At 36.1% G+C, this 25593-nt stretch overlaps 1 protein-coding gene across 5 annotated transcripts in view; it reads left to right on the top strand.

Moving 5' to 3' along the window:
* Nucleotides 1-25593, top strand: part of Hipk (Homeodomain interacting protein kinase) — a 79544-nt gene that overhangs the window by 10149 nt on the left and 43802 nt on the right. For all 5 annotated transcript variants that reach the window (XM_083110696.1, XM_083110703.1, XM_083110711.1 and 2 more), the window contains exons 2-9: nucleotides 4308-4601; nucleotides 5886-6092; nucleotides 9024-9116; nucleotides 9386-9604; nucleotides 14282-14456; nucleotides 16335-16558; nucleotides 18822-19010; nucleotides 22463-22750. In XM_083110696.1, the coding sequence (XP_082966822.1) occupies nucleotides 4311-4601; nucleotides 5886-6092; nucleotides 9024-9116; nucleotides 9386-9604; nucleotides 14282-14456; nucleotides 16335-16558; nucleotides 18822-19010; nucleotides 22463-22750 (1686 nt within the window). In that variant the 5' untranslated portion in view covers nucleotides 4308-4310. The remainder of the gene's footprint in view (nucleotides 1-4307; nucleotides 4602-5885; nucleotides 6093-9023; nucleotides 9117-9385; nucleotides 9605-14281; nucleotides 14457-16334; nucleotides 16559-18821; nucleotides 19011-22462; nucleotides 22751-25593) is intronic.

Genomic DNA, 25593 nt, shown 5'->3' with positions numbered 1-25593 from the left:
ATTGAAAACAATTGAATAGCGCTCCAGCTCGCGGTTCATACCGTTCGGCAGGGACTGTAATGTGGCAATATAGCACGGCGTAGTCGTTGCTTCTTTTATGCAGTGCATGTTCATTGGCTAGCTAGTAACTAGTGTTGCCAACTGTAATAATGAAGCACTATTTCTGTCATGGAAGGGAAAGGCAGGTAATGTGGCGGTGAGTTTTGTTGGATTGGAAGCACCATATTTTTATTTTATACTAAGTATTTGACCGGTTTGACGTTGTGTGCGTGTGTGTATGTAAAAGTGTGTGTTTGCTAATGAACGTTAAATTCCATAATGCCTCCAGTTCTGTCGAAGTTGAAATCAAAAACCTTGCATAGCCAAGCTCGGGAAATTCTAAGCAATTCAACTCTGGCTCCGGCAGGTGTTCTTGTAGAAATTGCATAGAGGAGGCTGTCATTTTTGCTGCTTAATGCGATACATATTGTTTTCTGTGTTAAAATTGCCATGCTTTGATGGGTGACCAAGTTCATAGCAGGGCCGGCGGAAGGGGAGGGCGAACCGAGCGGCAAAATTTGAAGAGAAGAAAAAAATAAGCCTATTGAAAACTGTGATAGAGCGAGATATTCTTTTGCGCTGAATAGTATTGAAATAGCATAAGAAGTATCATTATTTATTTTATATTTTGATGTTTTAGTTAGGAATATATTGATTTTCAATTTTCCGTTGCTGCGTAATGACCGGGGGGGGTCGAAATAGAGCGGCTTCTGCCGCCACCTCCCAGGGAGGCAAAATGACTAGCGCCGGCCCTGGTTCATAAAGAAAAAGCCGCGCAGCTTATCGTCTAGTGGCAGTATATGTACTTGTTATTGTTGTCGAAGCCGGCATCCTTTGTAAATGTACAACAAAGGCAACCGACTGTCGCAGATCTCAGAGAGGAAATAATAATACTGTTTGAGGAGGAGTGTTATGGTGCAATTGTAGCGGTTTTGTAATTTCTCAATCCTAAAATTATGCTGAGGCAGCTAAATCGGACTGAATCTAAAGTTCTAAGATATAAACTACTCTATAATATAATTATGTATAAATTCGACTAGATGATAGTTAACACATGAAATCCATCTCGAAGACCCGACTCTTAAGTTGTGCACTCACGATGTCGACATGGCTCACAAGTACACAGGATTTTTAAGCGTGTGCATGTGGGGTGGGAGGAGGCAGAGGAAAATCTGATAATGTAGAACAAAGAGAAGATGCAAAATGCTGTTTTAAGTATCAGATGTGGCCGCCAACGTTATGATGTTATTGCAGCCAGACTTACAATTATAGAATTGCTATATTATTATTCAAAGTAACGGAAGAAATTCATCTCACTGACAGACATCCAAAGAGTCAGCAAAACAGTCGCTTACACACGCCGTACACACTTGGTGCTTACTGTTTACCTTCAATTTTTATTAGTATTCTAAAATTACTACATTCCGTAAATTAACAATGTTTTCACCTGAGAAAATTAATAGTGTGTTGCGAAATATGGACTGAATCATTTATGCAAGGACAAAACCAAATTTCTTGCAAAATCTTTCAAAGTTTTTTTATAGCTTCACATTAAAACTTTTCATAGTTGGAAGGGAGAAAATGAGCCAATTGCCCCGCCCTTTAAGTACGTGGCTGGACATCAGGTGTTCCTTGTGATTATCCATTCACCAATTTCATAATCATCGTTCATCCTTATCCTTTTTATTACCCAAAAGTGTCAGAAAAGCGATGCTAAATAATATAAATTCAAATACTAAGGGGGCGGGCTTTAACGCAGCCTTTTCAAGTAATGATTACTTTCCGGTACAAAAACAAGGCTTACAAGCAACATCATAATGTAATATGCTTATTTTGTGGAGTGAAATGTCAATTTGGGAACACTTCGAAAGAACGTTATTCATCTCGATTGTGCTCTTAGTACACAGTGGTAATTACATACCTAAGATTTATTTACAAACTTTAAGCTAAAAGATTAAAAAATCGGCAACTTACGTGTGTGGGTATGAGATATTTTTCGTACTACGTTTCGGAGGTTACACTACCTCCTTCTTCAGGTTGAAACGTTGTTATTCAGACACCTGACATGGTGCCTCGTCGTGAAAGTGAAGGTTAAGGATTTAGGTTAAAAAGTTGCTTGAAGGACACTTTCTAAAAAAGAGTATAAATTACACATCTAAAACCGCGCAATACTATAAAAACAAAGGAACATCCAAGGCTAAAGTCCGCGAACTGCCGACCAATGCACAGGGTAGGCGAATGCACGGACTGTGCATTCGCCTACCCTGTGCATTGGTCGGCAGTTCGCGGACTTTAGCCTTGGATGTTCCTTTGTTTTTATAGTATTGCGCGGTTTTAGATGTGTAATTTATACTCTTTTTTAGAAAGTGTCCTTCAAGCAACTTTTTAACCTAAATCCTTAACCTTCACTTTCACGACGAGGCACCATGTCAGGTGTCTGAATAACAACGTTTCAACCTGAAGAAGGAGGTAGTGTAACCTCCGAAACGTAGTACGAAAAATATCTCATACTCACACACGTAAGTTGCCGATTTTTTAATCTTTTAGCTTAAAGTTTATATTTAATTGTGAGTAATCCGCACCTTACCAGTATGTTTAAGATTTATTTGTCATAAGTTTCTGCAGTGACATGTCCTCTATCTTTTGTTATTATTTTCCTCATTTTACGCCGCTTTCCTGCCTCTTTACACTAACCGTGGCGATGAGAATGAATTGAGATTAGAGAAAATTGAGGATTGGAAACTTACAAAAGAATACCCATGTGCATGCCAGGATTCAAACCGGAGCCGTCAGTGGCGGGAATGTGAATATATTCAGCCACTGATGTTGCTCTACCTCGGAGAAAAGGAAAGTGAAAATCAACATAATGTAGCGACTGAGCAAGTGTGAGACCGTTCTGCACAGCATAAATTTTATTATTTAACCCACAAACCTAAATAGTGTTTATTTTTAATTAATGGATTTTTAACTATGCTCTTATATTTAACCATTTTTTTAAAAAAATTAAGAATATTTTTGATTACAGTACAATGCTTTTAACATAAAATCTCTATTCAATTCGAAGGCCAGAAATAAGAGCTTTGCATTTTAAATATTGTACCAACCACAGTACATAGGGATGGTCACTTGCCTGTAAGTTCTAAGAAACTCTTGAAGTCTGAATGCGTATTCCTTGAGAAAGTACAGCAGTGTAACAAAAAATAACGACATGAATGCCCAGAGGCATCACCCCCTGGAGATAGGGGGAGATGCCACAGAAGGTGCAGCCTTTCTTTTCTGTGGTGCGGTAAGAAATACCCTCTAGCTTCACTTCTTGCCCTCTGGCCACTACTTCAGTAGTCTATGGTTAGTTTGGAATCTGAATGCGTCGTGTTCGGTTTCGACTGTAATCAGTCGGAAATGTAGTCAACTGATAGCTCGACTGAAATTAGTTGCACGATTACTTCAACTGATATTAGTCAATCTACTAATTCCACTAATATTAGTAGACTAATTTTCATGAGTCGATGTTTTTTGATGGTTTTAATAATAGACTAATATTAGTTGAATAATGCCCATAACTATATAGCACCTGACATGTTTGATGCTGGTTGTAATTTTACATTGTTCTTCGTATCTTCACACGTTTTTGTGCATGTAGAATGAAATTTGCTTTTAAAAAGTGATGGAAGTGAATTTCCATAATAAATTAATGGACCTGCATAATTGAAAAACGCAAGGTTCAAAAGCACAAATCATGATAATAAAATGGAAAAAATTAATTTTTGGAGTGGAAAACCTGGAAATGTAGATGAATTTCATGATAAAGAAAATGGTAGCAACCCTGTATATTCATCACTTTCCAAAGTATACCAGTAGAATTACTAGTATTGTGATTGTAAATTTCTGCATGTACTTTTTGACTGGCTGCAATGTTACAAATTATCTTAGCATTTAGTAATTTTTTATTGCCTAAGTATGAGTTGTAACATTAAGTTACCAAATACCTCACAAGAGTATCAATGAATCTGTAATTTCAAGTGCAGTGTATACTAATTAACAGTGAATTCCATAACTTTAAATGATAAACTTAAGATGTATGTATAATATTGGAAGAATATAGATGAAAGCAAACACCGTACACATTAATAATTATATATATATATATATATATCTTTTTCAATTTTGAAAATTTTTCTTATAAAGTTTGAAATTTTGCAATTTATTTAAATTATGAACATCCAGTTTCAATTTTTGTGTATATCATAGTTCTTTTCTTACTCCCTCAGGGAATGCATGACATGTTCATCCAATCCCAGCATTCCGGGACAAGCAGTAGTGGGGTGGTGTTGCAACATAATCACAAGAAACGAAAGTTGGACCATTTGCAACAGGACTATTCATCTGAAGCAAATAGTGTTTATTCTCTGAATGGTGGGAACCTAAATTTAAGCCAGTCTGTTGTGCAACGTAACACTCGAAACAATGTGCAGCACAAGAGCCCTAATGGGGTTATGCCACAGAACTTTATACGGGCTTCCACCATAAAGTTATTGGACACTTATCAGAGGTGTGGACAGAAGGTTAGTAGAGGAGGCTTTTTCGTCCAGGTACCGATTATAACAGAATTATATAATAATTCTGATATCATGATGATACATGTGTGAACTCTATAGATGCCTATTAGCACATTTTGAACTGGTGTTCCGATTATTGCTGTATTTTTCTGTGTAGAATGGCTTTTTCTCCTCAAACTCTACTATCCGTACATTAGTAGGTTAGGTAGGTAATGTTTGGTGCTCTTAGTATTTTATATGGTTTCAATAGGTTAGGTTTGATTGTACAAACCATTTTACATGACATAATTTTCTGCAAATTTACACATTCTGCATCCTTCAAAATTCATAAATTACTTTCTTCAAACTTCAGACTCACTTTCACAACCATTTCCACTGTTCTATAAATGTGTTGTATATTCTCCTCTAATGATTGTAACATAATCGTTGGTAGGTCATTCTAATCAACTTACAGTTCATTCCTGCAGCTTTGTTCGCAATTTATTTTGCCACCTGTCTGGTAGGTTCGTCAGTACGTTCCTCAGAAAGCTACCAGGCAGGTGTTGAAATCAATCTCTGAACAAAAATGGCATGGAAAAATGAACTGTAAGTTGATTAGAAAGTACTACCTCTCTCCTTGTAACTGCTAAAGGATATCTACAATATAATCTTTTGTTTATTAAATTTTTCATTTAAGTTGTTTAGATGGAATGAAGGGACATCACAATATCTCCCGGATTCAAACCTGTGAACTCCAGTGGTGAGATGGATGTCTACTACCGAACATTTGAGATGTATGAATGAGTGTTTTTGTGCAAACCTATGAGTTCACTGCACTGTGTGTCATGTATTTACTCCCCCTCAGTATCATGTCCAGTGAAAATATCAAGTTCCTTGAAGAACTTGAGTTCTGGTTGAAATATGGTATAATTTGTTCACAATAATTTAAGAGTTAATAATGAAAGTTTATACCTTTTGCATAACCTAATCCAGATGCAAATTTCAGTTTTGATTGGTTGTTCTCTACATAATTCTCAAGACATTTGGATTTTAAAGTAGGCGTACATTCTTTTAATTTTACTGCTAGATATAATGTACTCCCTTAAATTTACAATCTCTAACATTGTCCACATACTTTCGTTTTTTTTTATCATTAAGCATGCATATTGCTTGTGCATAGACAGATTTGTTTTTATGTGTATTAGAAGCTTGTTCTGTTATTTATTCATCCTTACAATGCCCCTCAATGGACATTTTTTAAACTTCATTACTAGATTTTCTTTTTATTAATGTAAATCTTATACTTTTTAGAGAAAATCAGAAGAGACAGAGGGTAATGATCATAGCTCAGGCCAGGAGGCACCCACTACGACCACGACGTCCCACAGCAAGGCAGCAGCCCCCCAGGGCTCTTCCAGCGCGGACGGCGACTACCAGCTAGTCCAGCACGAGGTCCTCTATTCAATGACCAACCAGTACGAGGTCCTAGAGTTCCTGGGAAGAGGCACATTCGGTCAAGTAAGTGCAATTTCAGGGTTCATTGCTACTGACAAGACATTACATTATGGCTGAGCTGATTCTAGAGTTGGAAGTGGATTTTGTAAAGGAAAATCTGATTTTTTCTGTGGCCTTTTTAGTTGGGCTTTTTTCAGCACTTTTCATCAGTATCTCAGATCATTGAAAATACAATATTTGGCTGCATTTTTCTTTTTTCACAGCTTTCATTTATATATCTAGTGAAAAAAAGACATCATCCATTTCATATAGTTAACACCTAAACATAATCAGTAGTTACAAAAAAAAACAGCTGTTTTGAATGTTTTTTTTTTTTGAGTGTTATTTTCTTATTTCAGTAGGCTTATTAAATATATCCACATTGTATAAACACACTCTCTCTCATAACCAGAATAGTTTTTTTTATATATTTTATAAATAGAATCTAATAGAATAATACAATTTTCACTGTTTCAATTTGACATATGAACATGCACATCAGGCAAAAAGAAAGAAAAGAAAAAATATTACTAGGAGCAGGAAAACTAAAACTAATTCAGGCTCCAGCCCCTTTTTCTCTGGACGCAGCATTTTTTTTAATACAGACTAAGAAAGCCATGAATCCAACTAAGATAAATGTAACCATAAAATATTAATTTATTAATTAATACAAGATTAGATTAAAAGTAATTAATTCTTGCATCGGAGTAGCCTTCCTAAAGAAAGCTCTACTGGTAATACCATAAATAATTATGCAATACATTCTAATACATGGCTGACTCTACGATATTGAAGCAGATTAAGTGCACATTTTTCAAACTTGCCGTGAAGTACCGTGAATAAAATCGTAACTCGAGAACTAATTGTCCTAGAGAGATGAAATCAGTTTTGTGGCCAGGCCACAACCCACCAGTTAGGAAACACTGCTCTAGTGCGCTGTGGTCCTGAAACTGAGGTAGAAACTGAAATAGATTGTCTAATTTCATCATTCACTCATACTCATTTTCGTCATTATCCAAAAGTTGCAGAAAAAGGGAATCACTGTGTCATTGGGTAGGCACATAGACAAAAGCAATTTAGTAACTAGAAATTTCTTCGTTGCTACACCATGTAAAATTTTTTAGCTAGTTACAAAATATAACATTACGAACCTCTAAACTCTTAATGACACTGCAAGTGAAATAGGTTAGCTGCAATGAGAAAGAGCCAAGAAAGCCAAACTTTCGAATTATTTTTCAAAAAGCTGACATTTTATCAAAAAAGAAAACATTCATTTAAGAAGAGCTGGCAACTCTAGCTGAAACTTATACCAATGTATCAATATTGGCTGATACCACGACTATTTTAACTATGCGTCAGAATTCAAACTCAGTATCAGCACAATAGGTAGCTATGGTGCCATATTGAAAAGGAAATTTTAATTTACATATGCTGATGAATAGTGTTTATGTTCAAACAATAATAAATACCTTTATAATTATTATATTGATAAAAAAACTAGAGATAACAAAAGTTACAAGAGCATCAATTATGCATTTGTTTAAAGGAACATTTATAACATATAAATGTTATTTATATGAAGAAAACATATATTATCTCCTTGTGAGGTAGAGTAAGTCTTTTTCTTAATATTTTTACATGCATCAGTTCTACATCTGAGTATACTCAATATGTCAATTTCTTCAAACAGGTTTACAAGATGGCTTCCATTCTTCAATTTTTAAAACTCCACATATGGTTAATTCACATCCAAAATGCAGAAGATATTTCTCTCACTTTTGTCTTATTTCTCAAAACATTCATTTGAGGCAATGCATTATTCATCTACTAGCTAGATAATGCAGATGCAAGCAGATAATAATTTCCTGCTTCCAATTTTTAAACTTGGCACTTTTCAAAAGTTCCAAATCTTTTTTAAAGATTATGCCATTATAAAAGCATTTTCAAGCTTCTGTTATGAACAAAATGTCTCTATATAGTTTAAACAAACTATTAAAGATTAACTTGCAAAGTATAATCTTTCAAAATATCAAGATTTATAGAAATATCAATCCTTCACCAATAGCCACATTTTTACTTATCTTGCATCCATCATGAGATTCCTCCAAGTCACAGACAACTAGTATTAGAACAACTAGTTCAAGCCAGTTTTTTAGTATGTGTTATCTTCAATTGTTTTTGTTTTATGTTTTTGTCCATAAGTGCTTAACAGCTTGAATGTTTGTGTAGTAAATGTACATATTTGCTCTGTTACAGCTATTTTACTATGTATATCACAATATACTTATCTAATGATTACAATTACCAATTTTTGAATGTTGATACAAAATACCAAGTATGACATCATATTATACATTGAACAATTTTAAAGAGTTGACCTTTGTATATAAACCTTGATGCCAATGCAAATGTACACAATTTCAATAAATTTCATTATAAATTTGAATGTATCATATCTTTCTTGTCTGAAAGAACACATATGATTGAAGATATTTGTTTTTCATATTGCCAGTCAAAAATAACTGTTATGACTAAATTATTATAAATATTGCACAAATGTGGAACTTTGAACTTAGCCTAACCATTTTCAAATGTTGTTATGACAATGTATTATTTTTATTGTCATACTATATAATCCAAGAATATTCAGTCTTGTTTGTGCAAATATTGAAAGTATTGCAATATAAAATTATGTTTACTATCCCCATGTCCATTTCAGTTATTTGTAAATTGATAAATGTATTTTTGGACGAGTTACCATAGTAGTGCAAAGTTTGTTCATACACAAAAATATAATTTTTGAAGGCAGCTTTTTAGCCTTAATAATATGCTAGTATAAGTACACACACACACGCATAGATATATTGTGAATGAAAGATTAATTGGTATCTCTTTTTCTCTTGCTTGTTGGTAGTGTATGTTGAAAAGGATCTGATTTGTGTGGTTATTTTACAGGTTGTCAAGTGTTGGAAGAAGGGTACAAATGAAATCGTGGCAATCAAAATCCTTAAAAATCATCCTTCATATGCACGGCAAGGACAGATAGAGGTGAGTAACAAACTTCCTTATAAATTTTGTAATTTATTACTTGTCGTAAAATAAAAATATGAAAGAAAACTAAGAGATGTTGAGAATTATTTGTTTTGTTGGAAGGATTCTGTTTTCAGAAAATTATCATTAATTTTACTTACAAAGAAATTAGGGCTCTAATTACATGAAAAATGACAATAGCTAATGTTCCTTTAATTACATGTTTTAAGTTTTGGCTTTGAAACTGTGTCATTGTGATCCAACTGATATCTTGTTTCTCTTTGCAGGTTAGCATTCTGTCACGTTTAAGCCAAGAAAATGCCGACGAATTCAACTTTGTACGTGCATATGAGTGCTTCCAGCACAAGAACCACACATGCCTGGTGTTTGAGATGCTGGAGCAGAATCTGTATGATTTCCTCAAGCAAAATAAGTTTAGTCCCCTTCCTCTTAAATACATCCGTCCCATCTTACATCAAGTACTCACAGCTTTGCTCAAATTGAAGGCAAGTAGTACTATAGTTAACTATTTTTATTTACAATTTATTAATATCATGACTATAAGAACCAAATGTGTTTATATCTTTGTGTGTAATACAGGGTGTCCGGCATATTGTTGACCGCCATATTAAATTCAACGCAAAAATTTCAAACGGATGGGGGTGATGTGATATATCAGGCTAGAATTTCACGAAATATGCCAGACCTGCGCTTGACACATATAGCTAGAGATGGATCTCCCTGTGCCTAACCTATTTTCTTCATGACCATTATAACTCCTTACATTTTGTATGTGGTGTTAAGGGACTTTTGACTCGCCATAGTTCATGTAATGAGGCTTTTATCAGTCACATAGTTACACATATTACTTTGTTTCTTCTGATCACATTGCATTCCCAGAAGGATTTTTTGATATGTTTCAGAGTAGGGCATGAGGGACCAAATATATTTTTTGCACGATTTTTGTTGATGACATGTTTTGAGACATTCAAGGTCAAGTGACAAAATTATATTTTTATCCAAAGGTAGGCTTGTTATATATCACTGGAAAGCTTGTTCAATTCCCTGTACAATATGCTTTATTTGAGATTCCTAGGCAAAATAGGGTCAGAGTTACAGCACATTTAGTATAGCTAAGCAGGCTCAAAAAGGGCAATTTCTGCTAACTTTGACCTTGACTAATTTAACAATTACTAGAGAAACAAAACTAAAAATGTTCATAGTTACTAAGTTCCATACATAGTTTCAACTCCCCAAATTTCATGAAAATCTGAGATGGTCAGGTTGGAAATTTGCCCATATCTGTGTTGATTTGGCATGGAATGACTCATGCAACCCAACACAGCTAACAATCGCTCTGATATAACTTCCAGAGGTGCATGGCAGTGTTGTCACTAGCATCTCTTGTCAAGAGAGACGACTTCAGAACACCTTGAGAGTCTTACCTGAGCAAAATCCAAAAGATTAATGATACTTGTGATGTAAAAACATTTACAGACCAAGACAAAGAATAGGCAGACTTAAATTTAAGACTCTTCATTCGTTTCCATAGTTATTGATCGATTTGGTTTATATTACTTCGCTTTTCTGCCACTTTTGGCTAATCGTGAAGATGAGGATGAGTGTGATGATGTTACGAAACAAAAAATTATGCCCATGCCCAAGCCGGGATTTAAACCCGAAGCACCTAGCGTCGTAGTGTGCTGTGCTAACCACATAATCACAAAGGGACAAAACTCATTGAACGAACAAATGCAAACATAATGTGTTCGCTGCCTTGTTTCGAACAAGCAGACTGTAATGTTATACAGGGTGGCTACTCACTGGGATTTATGCGTGGATTCTATGTGAATTTTTTTCCGTAGATGTGAAAAATTGCGACTTCTATTCAGTAGCGGCTCGTGCCTAAAATAACAGGTGAAGAAGTACATTTATAGGCAATGAAAAACAAATAGTAAGTTGAACTGAATCATGCTTGACTCACCTACGTTTTGTAGATCAAATCGATCCTTCTATCTTTCAGGGCTGCAAATCTATCGATAATGTCTTCATGGAAGGGGTGACGTTCAATAAGTTCGTTCAAGAGCTCCTTTTGGATTGAAACGTTCGCCAAAGATGAAAGTCGGTTCTGTGATGTAGCGCTTCTTGAGTAGGTTTTTATTCTCTTGAGGCACGAAAAACTCCTTTCCACTGATGCACTGGTTGAGGGTATTGTTTCGACCAGGGAGAAGAGTTTGTAAGTTTCCTCGAATACATCTCGATTTGCCCTCAAAGAATGAAGAACTTCTTCAGGTGTGCAATTTTTGTACTTTAAATGATCATTGTAAAAAAGAGACAGCTCATTTTTAAGGCGCTGAGGCTTATTGAATATTTGGGGATAACACTGTTGTAGCTGGCATAGTGCATCGGAGGGGAAATTAATGGAATGTGTCTGAAATTTCGATGTGTCTACAAGACAGAGGAACTTCAATTTGTCACAGTCTTGAAACCGAACACTTATTTGCATCAAAATATTATCAAGTATTTCAAAGTAGAGGATTCTATAATTAAGGAAAACTTCTGATTGTTCTCTTCCGGTAGTTATACTCGTGAGTTTGGCTGTGTTTTCAAACAATGTACCGAAATATTGTTCGTTCCTTCTTGCCGTTAGAATATCAGTCGTACTCTTGATTTTAGCCACGCAGAAACTGATGTCCAACGATTTTTTCTGAAGAACATCGAAAAGAACGTCAGTCATACTAAAAATGTCATTGAAAACTACGGCCAGGAAAGTGAACTGAAAACTGTTCATTTCATGAAGAAAACCTTTGCTTGATCGAATGGCCTTTTCATCAGATTCTGGATCGTCCATAATTATTTCAAATACATGTTTCAGCCTGTCCCAGTCTTCAATGATCACACGAATGAGTCTGGAATGGGAACTCCACCTCGTCTCAGTTAAAGTTGGAATTCTTTTGGCCAAAACTGAATCAAGAACATGCGTTCGTTTGGCAGATTTGTGAAAAAAATTTGGAAAACCACTGATACTCGCAAAAAATATGCGGCATTTTGAATTGCTATTGCAACTTTGTTTCAGAACTATATTTAGCCGATGGGCTAAACAATGGACAAACATTGCTTGAGGTGCTTTATCCTTAATTCTTTTCTGCAGTCCGTTTAAGTGCCCTGACATTACACTTGCCCCATCGTAGCATTGCGCAACTAATTTATGTTCATAATCAAACTCTTTCAATACACCGTCTAACAAATGAAAGAGTGTTTCTGCAGACCTATCAGCACTTACGTCAAAAAAACCTAAAAATCGTTCAACCAGTTTCCCCTCTTCATTAACATATCTCACAATAATGGAGCACTGTGATATCTGGCAAATATCTGTGGTGTCATCCACTTGAACAGAAAAAAAACCTGAAGCTTGAATTTCATTCCTAACATATTCCTGTAAGTACTCAGAAATGCATGCAATGAGTTCGTTTTGTAATGTCTTAGAGTCACCACTGAACACGTTTTTTATTTTTTTGTAATGGTTCTGTATTTCTAACGAACTTCTCGATATTAATAATGCAACAAGTTCTTTGAAATTCCCACGATTAAGCGAAGACACGCTTTCGTCGTGACCCCTGAACGCAAGTTCTTGTTTACATAAATACAGCGTTGCGTCAACTATTAATTGTAGGAAAAGCCTATTTAATCTTACATTTTCATTGAACCGTACATTTAAAAGCCTACTATTTTCTTGAAGGGCATCTGCTATGGTATTCCTGTTTTTTTCAAAAACTTTGAATTGTAATTTACACTTTAAATGTTCCACCGAATCATTGTGCTTATGCAGAGAACGCGTTATATTGACAAAATCGTTATACCCTTCTTTATTCCACACATTGTATTTGTTGCTAAACAGTAAACAAAGCCAGCAGAACAACGATTGCAAATATCGACTACTACACAACCAAGGAAAGTCGACAAACCAGGAACTTTTAAATTTAATGTTGTATGATTTCCCTGCCTTTTTGTTCTCTCGCTTAACTGATATTTGAAGAATGTCAGTTGGCCGCCCACAATTTAAAACTTCTTTTTTGTCTTGATCCGTCCATCTGGAAAATGGTGTCTGCAACAAATTACACACTGTCATTTACTGGGTTCATTGTACAAACCACAGCTCAACACATGAACACAACACACGATTAGGAAACGCGAAACACACACGGGGAACAAGATCTCGCGAGAACGCAAAGATTTTGTCACAACCACTGGATGCAATGTTTTCTCCGACGAGAGAACTGATTCACGTAGAGGGCGACACCATGTTCAAGGCCAACGCTAGGTGACGTCACCGTTGCCATGACAACCGGCTAAGTCTTCCGCACCCTGGCGGGGTTTGCTCTTCGACGAACTCACGTGCGTAGCGCCGAGCGGCGTAATTTGAGTATTATCGCGTACGTTCTGCTGAGAAATAGTTTAATTTAACAAGCAAATGAAAAATGTAAATATTAATTTGAAAATTAGGTGAAAACATGTGCACTTGTTGCACTTGGCCAGCCGCCACTGCTTCTATTAATCCAAATGATTCACATATATTTACAAGTGCCCCAAGGCAGGTTTTTCACAGTTTAGCATTTATTTTTAATGAGGAAGGAAAAATAAAGCTGCGTGGAAAATAAGACGAGTTCTCTCAATCCGTTTACTTAGATTGTTCTGCAAAGGACACTAACTATCTGACAGGCAGAAGATTATTGTGAGATAAGATATCTTTAAGTTGATTGGGTAAATTTGAGTTTGAAATTCTCATAAAACAGACTATTTTTCATAGATTCGCATATTTTGTAACCTTTGTGATTTGTGCTTGTAGATGTCTTTTCGAGCCTTGAGTCTGTGAAATGGCAAATGCAAACTCCGCACCTTAAATTAAATATATATACCTTTCAATTGAATTGAATTAGAATTTCTGGATACGCTGGAATCGCACACAACCTTTATATTGTTAATATATTTGTGTGTGGGTGGTGAGAGACGGTAATACCTAAGTTTGAAATAGAGAAAACACTTGCTTGTACCCTAGAATTTTTGTTAAGTTTGCCTTGAAAACCTGGAATTATACTTGAATTTTATCATGGTCCTAGAATGGCCATCCTGAACTGATAAAAGATGCATTTTGAATTTTTCTCTAATTTTTTGTTCACTTACAGCAACTAGGCTTGATACATGCTGACCTGAAGCCCGAAAACATAATGTTGGTGGATCCAGTGCGGCAGCCATATCGAGTAAAAGTGATTGACTTCGGGAGTGCCTCTCATGTGAGCAAAGCTGTGTGCAACACTTACCTGCAGAGTCGATACTACAGAGCACCTGAAATTATATTAGGTATGATGGTTCCCAGATCCCTTTCCTAATTTTGGTTACTAGAAAGTACCGTATTTACGCATGTATAGTGTGCATGCGTGTATAATGTTCACCATGGTTTTTGATGGGTAAAAGCGACAAATGATATAATTGTGCAGTACAATTCAGGTTCAAGAAATGGCTTTCTTATTTGTAGGTCGTAAACCTGTTACAATGCCAATCAGGAGTGAATTATACCTATTCAACAAGTCACCAAACCATGCCACCTCCCCCCTCTCCCTCTGTGTTTAGAAAAATATTACTACTCAAGAAATCCAACCGGGTAATTTGTATTTACACCTGTTGATATATACGTGTTATATGCAGTGACAATAGTGGCTGTCCGAATTATTCCGTGCATAACCACAGTTTTTGGGGGCATTATACATGAGCAAGTATGGTATACATACATACACTGTAGTTTACATAAGATAAATATAATAAATCCAGATAAACTAGTACTCACATTATATGCAAAGCTTTTTAATCTTTGTTCTATTAATTTCAGTTTAGTGGCCACTGCTACCATCCTCGTTGGAACTTGTTCTACTGTTGCTTGGCTTCCAATGAGAATGGTGGCAGTGGCCACTGAAATTAATAGAACAAAAATAAAACAGCTTTGCGGATAAAGTGAGTACTAGTTTCTCTGTATTTACTAGCATGTCTCTCATATCCCAATAATATAAAAGTAAATATAATGGTAGAATAAGGTGTGGGTTGCAGATTGTTTATTTGTTTGTTAGCATTAGTTTGAGATATAAACTGATACAAAGTCGCAACATATATCTGTTTTGTCCTAAATTCTGAATCAACCTCTATCCTCCTCCACGGATGGGAGAAGAGAATGAAGCATGGCAAAGGTTATAAAGTGGTTAAATGTAGCTGCAGATAATGGATAACATTTTCAAGCTATTTTAAGTATGTGTTAACCTTTTTTCATGCTTTGTTCTTTTCTCCAATCCATGAGGAAGGGTCTAGGCCCAAAAATTAGGATAGTAAAATAGGTATGTGTTTTTAACATGTTTCTGACATTTTTATGATATACTAGCCTTTTTTATGTGAGATGTCAATTTTTATAAGAAATAACCATATGGTGAAAACCTGAATGTGGAGTGAGAAATTCTGGCTTATATCCTTGCAGATTGTTTGTGTAACTACATTCATAATAGGAGTAATAAAAAAACAAAAACTGATAAAACATTTAGTGAGGGTTTTTTATACTAAATATTTTGACACATTGTAATTCCAGACTTGTAATAATAATAATAATAAAAACACTTGTTAGGGCATCCCAGATGTCATAGTGGTAATGCTGTCTTGTAATAAAGACATGTCAGGTTTGATACCTGGTGGAGGCACAGTGTGGTTCGGATCTCACTTTAAATTGTATGCCTGGTTCTGATTAGCCTATCTGTGCATAAAGTGGATTCAAGCAATCAGTTTTATCCAATCAACAAATAGCTATTGTTTGAGAGCCTATAATCATATTGTTACATGTGGCAAAACAATATTTATCTCGCACCTCATTTTGTCGCTGATAAAAAAAATCTTGAGCAAAAGAGGTACAACCTGTGAGCTTAAAATGTTGAAAACTTATGTAGTATATTTAGATTATACACATTATAGATGATAGAATCCTACTTTCTAATGTGCTTTAAACTCATTTGCCATTCCTGAAGAAGAAAATTGGTATTTTCAGAAATTTTAGATCATAATTTCTCGGGTATGTGTCCCTTTAATTCAAGATTTCTTTTTTTGCATGGTGGTGTTAGTCATGTAATTATGATACAAGTAAGTTATGCATTGGTATTACCTTGAGCGAATTTTACTATCTTGTGACTATTTTTGTGTTTTATTTAGGACTGCCATTTTGTGAGGCAATAGACATGTGGTCTTTAGGCTGTGTGGTTGCAGAACTATTTTTAGGGTGGCCGCTCTATCCTGGTTCTTCAGAATATGATCAAATTCGTTACATAAGCCAGACACAGGGACTGCCTACAGAGCATATGTTAAATAATGCCTCCAAGACTACAAAATTTTTTTATAGAGATATGGATAGTACATATCCATTTTGGAGACTAAAGGTAAGTTTACTGTTGTTGATTACTTTATGAACTCAAATTCACTTTTGCTTTTGAACATATTGAATTTGAATCGAGAGAATCTGAAAGGAACAAAGGTTTTTCAGTATCTCTTCAGTATTCCATATGTACTGCATTAAAAATAATAATAATAAGAAGAAATGCAATCAGTGGTTTTTTTTTAGATGGTATGCAGAACCTGTGTTCCCAGAGAAAAGCACTCCTTACTATCATATAAGTCTTATGCAACATATGTTTTAAAAATAATAATAAAGCTACATCATTTTTGAAAGAATATAATGTCTAATTTTAATGAATTAAAGTTTTTATCTTAATTAAGAAATAATACAGAATTTGAAAAAAGAAACTGTGTGTATGAAGTGTATTTTTCAAATATTTGTATCTAAATCTTCTCAGAGCAAGCCCAGATATCCAGAAACAATTCGGCAGGAAAGTGAAGAGAATTTATTGTTTCTAGCAGTTTAAAGTTCTGAACATACAAGGTGGTTATAATTAAAGTGACGGTGTTCAGAGTGGTACAGCACGGGCTGTAATGAGAGTAGCAGTCTGAAACTTCGTAGATATGCTAATGAAGCAATGCGCTCGCGAATTATGCAAAAAAAAAAAAAAAAAAAAAAAAAAAAAAAAATTCTCGCCACCAGGGTAAACAATGGCGCTGTAAGCAGTCAAAACGTGGTATAGTTACAGGAAAAAGGCAGGAAAGATCAAACACATGAGAACAATGGCTCTGGCATGTTTATTAGGAACTATGGTTACAAGAACTGTTCAATATGGCCTCCCAATTCAGCAACATGCTGCATTCGTAACACGGCATGGTCGACGGTTGCTCGCAGCATGTCTGGTGAAATCTGAGCGACATGTCGTTGTATGCTAGCCTTCAGATCAGGCAGAGACCGGACATGTCCCTGATAGACACGATCTTTTAAATATCCCCACAGCCAGAAGTCACATGGATTAAGGTCGGGGGATCTGGAAGGCCAATCATCTGGAAACTGCCTAGAGATGATGCGGTCATTAGTGAAGGTTTCTCGCAGCAAATCTTTCACGTGGCGAGCGACATGTGGTGTTGCCCCATCTTGCATGAAAATGGTGGTGTGTTCACAGTTCCGTTCTTGCAAAGCTGAAATCACGTGTTGCACAAGGAGGTCCCTATAACGTGCAGATGTCACTGTACACCTAACAGGCCCTCGAGGTGTCATCTCCTCAAAGAAAAACGGACCAAGAATGAAGGAGCTAGTGAACCCACACCATGCAGTCACGTAAACTGAGTGCAATGGTTGTTCCTGCACAACATGTGGACAAGTGGAACCCCATATGCGACAGTTCCGAGTATTCACTGTACCGACCAGAGTAAAATGCGCCTCGTCAGTCCACAGAATATTCCCCGGCCACATGTCATCCACTTCCATGCGTGCCAAAAACCGATGGGCAAACTCACGGCGTTGTGGAATATCTTGGGGTTTCAATTGGTGCACAATTTGAATCTTGTAGGGATACCAGTGTAAAATGCACCGCAATACCTTGCGAACTGTTGACCAGGGGAGTGACAATTCACGTGCCACAGCTCTAGCACTGGTTGCAGAAGTTGAGGCATGTGCTGCACGGTCAGCTACAGCTACAGCAACTTCGTCCACAACTTCCACGGGGATGGGCCGCCTTCCTCTCCCTGGTGCAACACCCAATTCACCTGTTTCCTCGGAATTTCTTCATCATCATTAATTGACATGGGCCCTCTTCTCAGCCCTTTCTGGTGGCGATATTTCCGCAGTGCAGCGTTACTATTGCTCCCATTCTGGTAAAACAACTTCACTAGCAGTGCACGGTCTTTCTTCGCAATAGCCATTGCTTTTTACACGGGAAAAATCAAACTTTTAATGTTCGGCGAACATTCACATCACTAAAGGAAAAAAAAAAGCAACAAGCGTCACCAACAACAACCAGGGAGCTCACACAATGGTTAGGCAATGTCACCGACTTTGACGTCAGAGTTACGGAAAATTCCACGTTTTGACTGCTTACAGCGCCATTTTTTACCCTGGTGGCGAGAATTGGAACTTTTTTTTTTGCATAATTCGCGAGCGCATTGCTTCATTATCATATCTACGAAGTTTCAGACTGCTACTCTCATTACAGCCCGTGCTGTACCACTCTGAACACCGTCACTTTAATTATAACCACCTGGTATTATCTGTGTTACCTCTCTTTGGTTACTGACATAAAAATACATTTTTTTAAAAAATTGCAGACTCCAGAAGAACACGAGGCAGAAACTGGCATCAAATCAAAAGAAGCTCGGAAATATATTTTCAATTGTTTGGATGATATAGGCCAGGTTAATGTACCAACTGACTTGGAGGGTGGAGAATTACTTGCGGAAAAGGCTGACAGACGAGAGTTCATAGACCTTTTGAAAAGAATGTTAACGATGGACCAGGTAGAATGTTATTTATACCTTCATAGTGTAATTTTCTGCATGTTTAGGCTAGAAAAAGGCATGGAAATTTTATAGCATAAGGACCATAGTTATTGTTTGTCATGTTCAGTGTGGAATAAGATATATTCAGCTTTTTCTCTCAAACGTACATTTTACTTAATGCATGAAAACATAGATACCAGTACAATATTAAATGCACACTATCTTTACAAACATGCGAATCAATTCTATTTGAACATATTTACCTAGAATTACCTTTTTTAAAATGCAAAATAATCTAACAGTTATTTTTAGTGGTTTTTTTATTTGATTTTATCTGTAGTAGAAGTGTAGGAAGGCCAAGACGAAGATGGAGGGACAACGTCGAGATAGACCTAAGGGAAATCGGTAGGGATGGAAAAGAGTATATAGATCTTGCTCAAGACAGGGACAGATGGAAGGCCTGTGTTGCTGCAGCCATGAACCTTCAGGTTTAAGAAGGCTAGAGAGTTAGTTAGTAGTAGAAGTGTAGAGTGACTAGCCATGTGAGGTTGTGTTGTTGCATGTAGCTTGAAAAAGTTCTGGGAAACCAGAACTAAACGTCGCAGATAAAATCAATTAAAAAAACACTAAAAATAACTGTTTTAGATTATTTTGCATGTACAAAAAGTGGTCAACTTTGTTAAAATATCACTTGTGGATTTGAAATAATTTTTGGCAGTTTTCTCCAGTATATTTTTGTAAATAAGTTTTCTTGGACTCATTTGTTTTTGTTGTCCAATGCTTATTTCTTGTTTCAAATGCACTACAATACCATTGCTGTAAATAATGTTATTTCCATGTAATTTTGATATACACAGCACAGAAATCAGAAACATTTTGCATGAAGATGCAATTCTTTATTCCCTTATAATGGAAACAACAAGCTTTTAATAGAATGTTATTTCCAGAAATTTAGATACAGTAAGATATTAATATACACATGAAATGTGCTTACGTATACAGATATGTAAGCAAGTTTTGTGTGTGTGTTAATAAAGTGATTTCATTATTTCTGCACCTTCAGATATTTTAAAGTTTTTCTGAAGAAGTGGTGTGTAGGATATTAGACTCAACTTTTACATAAAATAGATGCATATTTTTGTTTATTTTCCATCTTTTTCCCAACATTAACTGAAAGCCAAATGTACAGGAATGTGCACCCCATTCATTCTAGAACAGAACATTCACATGACTTGTGGAGAAAGTTAAAACCCCTTACATCAACCCCTTGTTAAACTTACAGCTGGTCAATAAATGAAACTATGTAGCCCTATCATGGTTAAAATGCACTGACATGTATAAAGATACTGTGTAACCTGCAAAAAATACAATTTATTTGCCTACCGATTTTGATAAGACTGCTAGCATTCGCACAAAAGGCTGTTGATTGAACTTCGTTTGTAAGTAAAATGGCATTATTGTACATTTATGTAAGATAGTGATCATAAATTTTGTATGTTTATGGTTATTGTCATTCTACATGGATACAGGTTCCTGCTGGTGCTAATACGTAAATATCACAGTAATTTAATGTTATCGAGATAAATGTGTGAATACCATGTTGCTACTATGCACAGCTAAGAACATGCATATTTTGTTTTTGACCAAAAACACAAAACGTGAGATAACATACTGTAATGTTCAGTTTTTATGCTTCCGATAGGTGTGAAGTACATTTGCGTTCAATTTTTTGTCATGAAATGATGCAAAATGAACATTAAAGTATGTACTTGTGAAATAAAAAAGTACTTTAAATATGTGTGTTAATAAGTGTTCTAGTGAAATCCTATAATGGTTATACTTTTATATCTTAATTTCCCATATGAAGCATTCGATGTATAATCTTCTTGTGGAAGATGAAAACACGAGGACAGAAAGTCCAGTCTTCCATGCGCAACGGAATTTTTTGTAATGTCACCCGATGCACAGCACGGAACTTGCCTCTGGCCAGAGACAAGGATAAGAATGAAATGAAATAGATTGCAGAACACCCAAAGCATCACTTTTACATCATCTTCGTGAGAAAAGGTTAGGTTAGAAAAGACCATATCTTGATATAGTGTTCTTTATAACCTGTATGTTGTTAATATTTTTTTTGATTTATAGCATTCCAGTGGAGCTCTGCATTTGATGGATTGAAACGTTTATTATCAGTATCAAGAATTATAGTTCAGGTGTTTACAGTGCACCTACTATATTTTTTTTTTCAGTGCCGTAACCGATAATTACTGATAATTTTACAAGCATATATATTTTTACTTTATTTGATTTTCAGTGTTGAATGTTTCTAGTGTGTTTTTCGGTTGAGTTGCCCACGGAACGGCGGTTAGCACTGCGGAAAGAAAGAATGCGTCTATCAGCAATCAGGATGCAATGTTCGTGTAACTGAAGCCACTAGTTATGTAATGAAAGGAACTTGTACAATTACATTGACAGTTACAATTAAATTGAGCACGTACCTTGTTACACGAGGTCTTGGAAATTATGTCGTTCTGCATCCACACATTTACAGCATTTTGAAAGGAAATTTTCACTAACGTATCAGTACCTTTCAATTTCCCTCTTTCAACTCTTCTAATGTATGATTTCAGATTTGAAAGCTTGGTAGCTCGCTACGCAGGTGTCATGAAAATGTATGTTTCTTGTGCATGGTGCCGGAGGGATTTTTGATCATACTTCAACGTTTCTTCTCATTATGCACACGCTATTTTACCCATTGCTTCTATCAAGAACAGACCCTGATTACCTAAATTTGTTCACAAGTATCTGAACACTTTCTCTGTGTGAAACAGGAACATCCCTACAAGAATCCGTACTGATGCAAGAAATGTGTTGTTTCAAATTGTACGGTTAGTGTTCATTATTAAGAGTGCAGAAAAGAACCAGTAATACGTAAACTAAAACAAACAATCTAAAACACTTGTCAGCACCTTAACACTTCACAAATACGGGCAAACTGGACACCAGCTATCTGGATAAGGAAGCACTGACACATCCAGTGGCTAGTGAGCATACAGCTGTGAGCCTAATTGCCGGCAGATGCGATCTTACTTCCCGTCGAACTAGCTGCCGTTCCGCAGGCGACTCGACTGGAAACTGCACTCTACTTTCCCTATAGCATTGCCGTATGACTTTCATTTATTTTCAAAGTAATAGACTAGAATTCACTAGAATAGACTAGGATATCAGACAGCATAACTGGAACTGACCTGGCAGATATGAGAAAATCACTTTGCTAAGAAATACTTGTAGAGCAAATATCTGCTAGGTTGGCGTAGAAAGTTGTTGTACAGTATTTTTGATTAGCTGAATCTTCAAGCAATTCGGTTCTATAAATTTGCAATGCTCTTGTGAACATAATATTAGCACCTACTGTGTTAGACCTTTTTTCATTGTAGATATAGAGTGGTAACCTTTCTTGTACATTGTAGGAGCGGAGAATTACACCAGGAGAGGCTCTAAATCATGCGTTTGTGACTCTGGCTCATTTAGTGGACTATGCACATTGCAACAATGTGAAAGCAAGTGTTCAGATGATGGAAGTGTGCAGAAGAAGTGGCTTCAGCTCAAACAACAACCACCAACCAACTCCGGCGCCACTTGTTGCGAACTTTGTGCCCAGTTCGAATGGCAACGTGACTCTTACTTTCAACAACCAGCTGACTACCAATCAGGTACAACGCCTGGTTAGAGAAAGAACAAGTGGATATGACAATCTGGTGTGTTTTTGTTAAGCTTTTCATGATTTAGTTTTGTGAGTTATGAATGTCTGGTTTGCAGTTATTTTTATCTTCAATTTTCTTTGCATGCTTCGGTTAGAACTATACTGATGGCTGTGGATGAGCTTTACTTTTATTTATTTCTAAGAAGTACATCTTGCATTATTACAGTAGAAATATTTTTTTAGGCAATTTTTCACACTGAGTAATTGATAGGCAAAGTATGGATTAATGTGATGTTAGGATTCTCTCTAGTCTAGTTATCACTCCAATGTTAGGGTTTCTGCTGAACTGGAAACATGAACAAATTAGAGAATTTTGTTTAAAGAAAAAAACTTGGATGTGTTCGTGCTGGGAATATAGGGTTGGCCATGAATTGAATGAAATAATTTATTTTACTTTATCCATATTAACTGGATTCTCAAGAGATCTGTGATCTTAACTGTCCGTGGTATGTATTTTCCTTACAATTCATCCTTGCCAGGGATGTGACAATCCATATGACAGAAATATAGACAGATTAATCTGTGTAATGGATGTAATGACAGTACGAATGTTGCCTAATTTATTAAATATCCCAACTCTGATGTATGTAATTACATTTTCATGTAGACATTCCAGAAAAAATGTTTCCATTTATTTTCAAATTGGTATTAAGGAAACTACCATCATGTGAATACTGCCAAACTTCTGAAGTGGCTTAACTTACAAATACAAACACGAAAGAAAAAGTTGATAGAAACATGCATGAAACTACATCAAGGATTTCAGTTCCATATTTTGTTTACATGTTTTCAGTTGTTTATCATGACTTTTTTCTGTGGCAAAATTACAAAATTTCAAACTTCAATATATCAGCTGTGATTTTTACAAGACCCGCATCCCATTTACATTCTTCCACTTGCGGTAGGTATCTATTAAGTTAAAAACATCTGTAACAAAGTACAGGGTTTCTATAAATTAGTTATACAAAAGTAACCGTTAATTGTGAAGAAAGTGTATGTGTAACAGAAATGGTTTATTCATTAATGAATACAGCATATCTTCAAGTTTATTGTCACACATTGTTAGTTTCAGACGCCGCCACTGGAGGCATGAGCATTTGTTTATCTGACACAAGTACCAACTTGGATTGGTCGTGGTGGAACGATTCCATGGCCACCTCGTTCACCTGATTGGCCCAAAGGATTTCTCTATCTGGGGTTACATTAAAGAATGTGTGTTTGTTCCCCCTCTTCCAGCAACGTCGACGAGGTGGCCACGGAATCGTGTCACCACAACCAATCCAAGTGTACTTGTGTAAGATTAACAAACGCTCATGCCTCCAGTGGCGGCATCTGAAACTAACAACGTGCGACAATAAACTTGAAGATATGCTGTATTCATTGATGTATAAACCATTTCTGTTGCACATACTCTTCTTCACAATTAAGGGTTACTTTTGTATAACTAATTTATAGAAACCCTGCATATGCCATATAGGACAAACCAAAAGGACTGCAATGAAAAATTATCATGAGATTAAGGACATGAAAAACAACACCAACTATCAGTGGAATATAATACAAAAGGAACTTTATTCATACACAGTCATGCGAACATCATTGGTGATATTAGAGATACAATACAAAAAAGATATAAAAAATACACATAGTTAAAGTGAAAGGAAATGACATCCAAGTGACATCAGATGCAGAAGAATAGGAGGGGGAGAAAACAAACAAACTGACAAATGCTGCTTGTCTTATCTTTTTAACCAATACAATCCTGTTTTTTTTTTTGTTTTTTTTTACCTTTTAACCAATTCCAATTGTGTACATATTCATCTTCTAGCATGTCTTGTAAATGGTGTTATATATATGCAATGACATTAAGGTTTAAAAAAAAACATTTACAGTGGATGTCCCTTTCTCATTATAAACCAGTAAGTAATGCTTGAAGTAGATGATTATATACAGGGTGTTTCAGAGTGACCCAGACACTACCTTTTTCTTGAGAACGGGAGATCATATCAAGTTGAAACAAAAAAATGCACCATAAGTTGGGCCCAAAGAATCTGTAGAAAGTATTTGCAACAGCCCGAAAGCCACCCTTTGTGGTTTTAGTGGGGGGCACATGCCTCGTTCGTGCGATTTTCAAATGGGAAGGATATGTTTGGAATGCAGATTCAGAAAGGCGGGGAAAAATATGATTGTCATATGAAACATTTGTCTCGATTTTCCATGTAGAAAATCGTTTTGCAAAAAAAATGAAGGTGAGCCAAATCGAGTATACCGAGCTTAACAATTAAGATAAGTGCAGCACTATAACAGTTTCGGAAATAGCAGGACACAAGCGTTCCAACGATATACCACATGATGACTGCGGGACTAGAAAAGGATGAAACCGCGTGAAACAAAAAAGTGGGTCTAAAGTTAGGGAAGAACTCGAAAATTTCAAATGGCAAGGGGGGTCGAGTAATACCTCGTTTTTAAGGTCACAGAAAACGTGAAAAGGATGCGAACATGATTTTGTAATCCACAGACCGGTTTCAAATTGGCGACCAAAACAATTCTGACCCCTGAAGCTCGTGTTCCAAATTGAGGAATTACGTACGTAAATATCAAAACACAAATACTGGACAGAGTACATAAGATCCTGTACAAAGAATGCCAGTGGAACAGCTGTTTATTCTTAACAAGGTTTCTAAATGGTTACTGGTTCACTACCATTGTCAGACCATGCCACCCGTCGCATGTAACGTCAGTGAGAGGTTTGCGGTTTAGTAGTAGTACATGCCTCTGTGAGTGTACAACATGCAGTGAGTAGAACTTTAGGTCCATTGTGTAAGAGTAGGAATAAGC

The sequence above is a fragment of the Lepisma saccharinum genome, chromosome 1 (genome assembly GCF_977018435.1).
Source record: "Lepisma saccharinum chromosome 1, izLepSacc3.1, whole genome shotgun sequence".
Taxonomy (NCBI): Eukaryota; Metazoa; Arthropoda; class Insecta; order Zygentoma; family Lepismatidae; genus Lepisma; species Lepisma saccharinum.
Note: the sequence above shows the minus strand (reverse complement) of the source record. Positions and strands in the feature narration are given on the sequence as shown.